The sequence below is a fragment of the Glycine soja genome, chromosome 4 (assembly GCF_004193775.1).
Source record: "Glycine soja cultivar W05 chromosome 4, ASM419377v2, whole genome shotgun sequence".
NCBI lineage: Eukaryota > Viridiplantae > Streptophyta > Magnoliopsida > Fabales > Fabaceae > Glycine > Glycine soja.
This window is the reverse complement of record NC_041005.1, coordinates 49143209-49144898: the sequence shown is the minus strand read 5'-3', so window position 1 is coordinate 49144898 and position 1690 is coordinate 49143209. Positions and strand designations below refer to the sequence as shown.

Here is a 1690-nt window from a genome sequence, read left to right as displayed (position 1 = left end):
CATTTTCCACGTGTCAACATACGATTCGCAGGAACTCCAAGATAATTGGCACTCACCGGTTACAAGTACCGGCGGAGATCGTCCGAGGAATTTCTCCTTCCTCCTTTATTTCTCTTTCCTTTTCTCCGATAAATTAATTAATCCATAAAAACAAAAACTCAATAACCTGCTGAAAATTGAAACCATTCCATATTTCTTTTCCAAGAAAAAAGAGAACGTGTTGGTAGTACGAACCAAATTCCCTGAAATGACTTAAATTTGGTTTTGATCTTTCAACAGATTGTTTGTTTCTTATCTAAAAAGAATATTGACACGTTGAAATTATAACCATTTCTTTTATTTTCAAAGAGTTTCGTGTCCAAACATCCAATTTTGGTGGTGTAGCGTCCCGAATCCTCCCATTGAAAATTGAAATTGATATCTGAACAATTCAAAACCCGTTAATTCCCTTTTAAGTTTTCACAAACTCGACATTTCCATCATCTCCTTTAATTCCAAGAATTAATCCAATAATGACATTGACTTACAAGTTCCAAAATGAGGCAATTGAGTTTTCTGGACACCAAAACAAAATAGTAAAAAAATTACAGAACGGAAAAACTCGTGAAGAACGTTACTTAATTAGGTCTCGAATCTCTAAACCAATCAAACTATTCTCAATCATCCACCAAAATTTTACAACACATTCGATCCACGGCGATATGGATCATCTTGATCATGATCATCATCATATACATCTAATAATCACAATGACTCTGACCAGAAAATGAAAAAAATTTATTACAATCTTTGTATATATATGTGTGTGTGTGTGATTATGATTTAGGAGGAGGAAGGAAGCGAAATGGAGGAGGCACCGGTCTTGAGGAGGAGGCTCTGGGCGCGTGAGAGCTGGTCCATGAGGGAGACGATGCGCGCGTGGTAGTCACGCGCGTGGTAAACGGCCTCTGCTTCTAGCTCTCCGAGCTGGGAGCAGAGCCTCTCCTCAGCCTCCTCGGCCACGCGCAGCCTCTCCCACGCGCTCTGGAGTTCGCGCTTCATCTGCTCCTCCCTCTCCTTGCTCTCTCTGAGCTCCTTCTCGAGCTCCGCGTTCCGCTTCTTCAGCTCGTTCTCCGGCGCCGGCGTCGCCGGCATCTTCTTCTCTTGCTTCATGCCGATGCCGATCGCCGCCATCATCGTCAGCGCCATGTAATGCTTCTCAAGTAAAAGATTTCTATGAATAAAATAGAAAATGTGTATATTTGGAAATACTAACAGATACGATGATGGAAACTAGCAAGGTAGCTTATTCGAGAGAGGGTTGCATTGTGTGGAGTGGCCACATGGATATAAATAGAGCGGAATCAATGTGTCCAGGTTCAATGAACCTGGTTTTCACCCCCGAAGATTTTTAACCCGGGAATCCCGTTCAAAGTTGCTGACGTAATTGCTTGCATTCTATTTCTTTTCTATCACGTTATTTTTTCCTTCTTTTTTTTCATTTCATTGCAGGGAAAAAGATACAGAAGAGAGGTACTAGACGTAATTTGAGAAAAGTATAAGAGGGGTGAAAGTGTAATTTACTTTTTTTAAAAAAAAATTTAAGTAGTACATGAGTTTTTAATAAATATATTAATTATATAAATTGTTATGATTAGATAACTTTAATAACTAAAATATTTATTGAAAGAATTAAATGTAATTATATAGG

General features: G+C 38.9%; 1 protein-coding gene across 1 annotated transcript; it reads right to left on the bottom strand.

Moving 5' to 3' along the window:
* Positions 1 to 597: 597 nt before the first annotated feature.
* Positions 598 to 1321, bottom strand: LOC114410202 (protein RESPONSE TO LOW SULFUR 3-like). The gene has a single exon (XM_028374046.1). The coding sequence runs from the start codon at positions 1186 to 1188 to the stop codon at positions 823 to 825; it is 366 nt and encodes a 121-aa protein (XP_028229847.1). The 5' UTR covers positions 1189 to 1321; the 3' UTR covers positions 598 to 822.
* Between the last annotated feature and the right edge of the window lie 369 nt (positions 1322 to 1690).

Bases quoted from the DNA above. Each gene is read 5' to 3' on its own strand.
- LOC114410202 (XM_028374046.1), bottom strand. From the start codon at position 1,188: ATGGCGCTGACGATGATGGCGGCGATCGGCATCGGCATGAAGCAAGAG.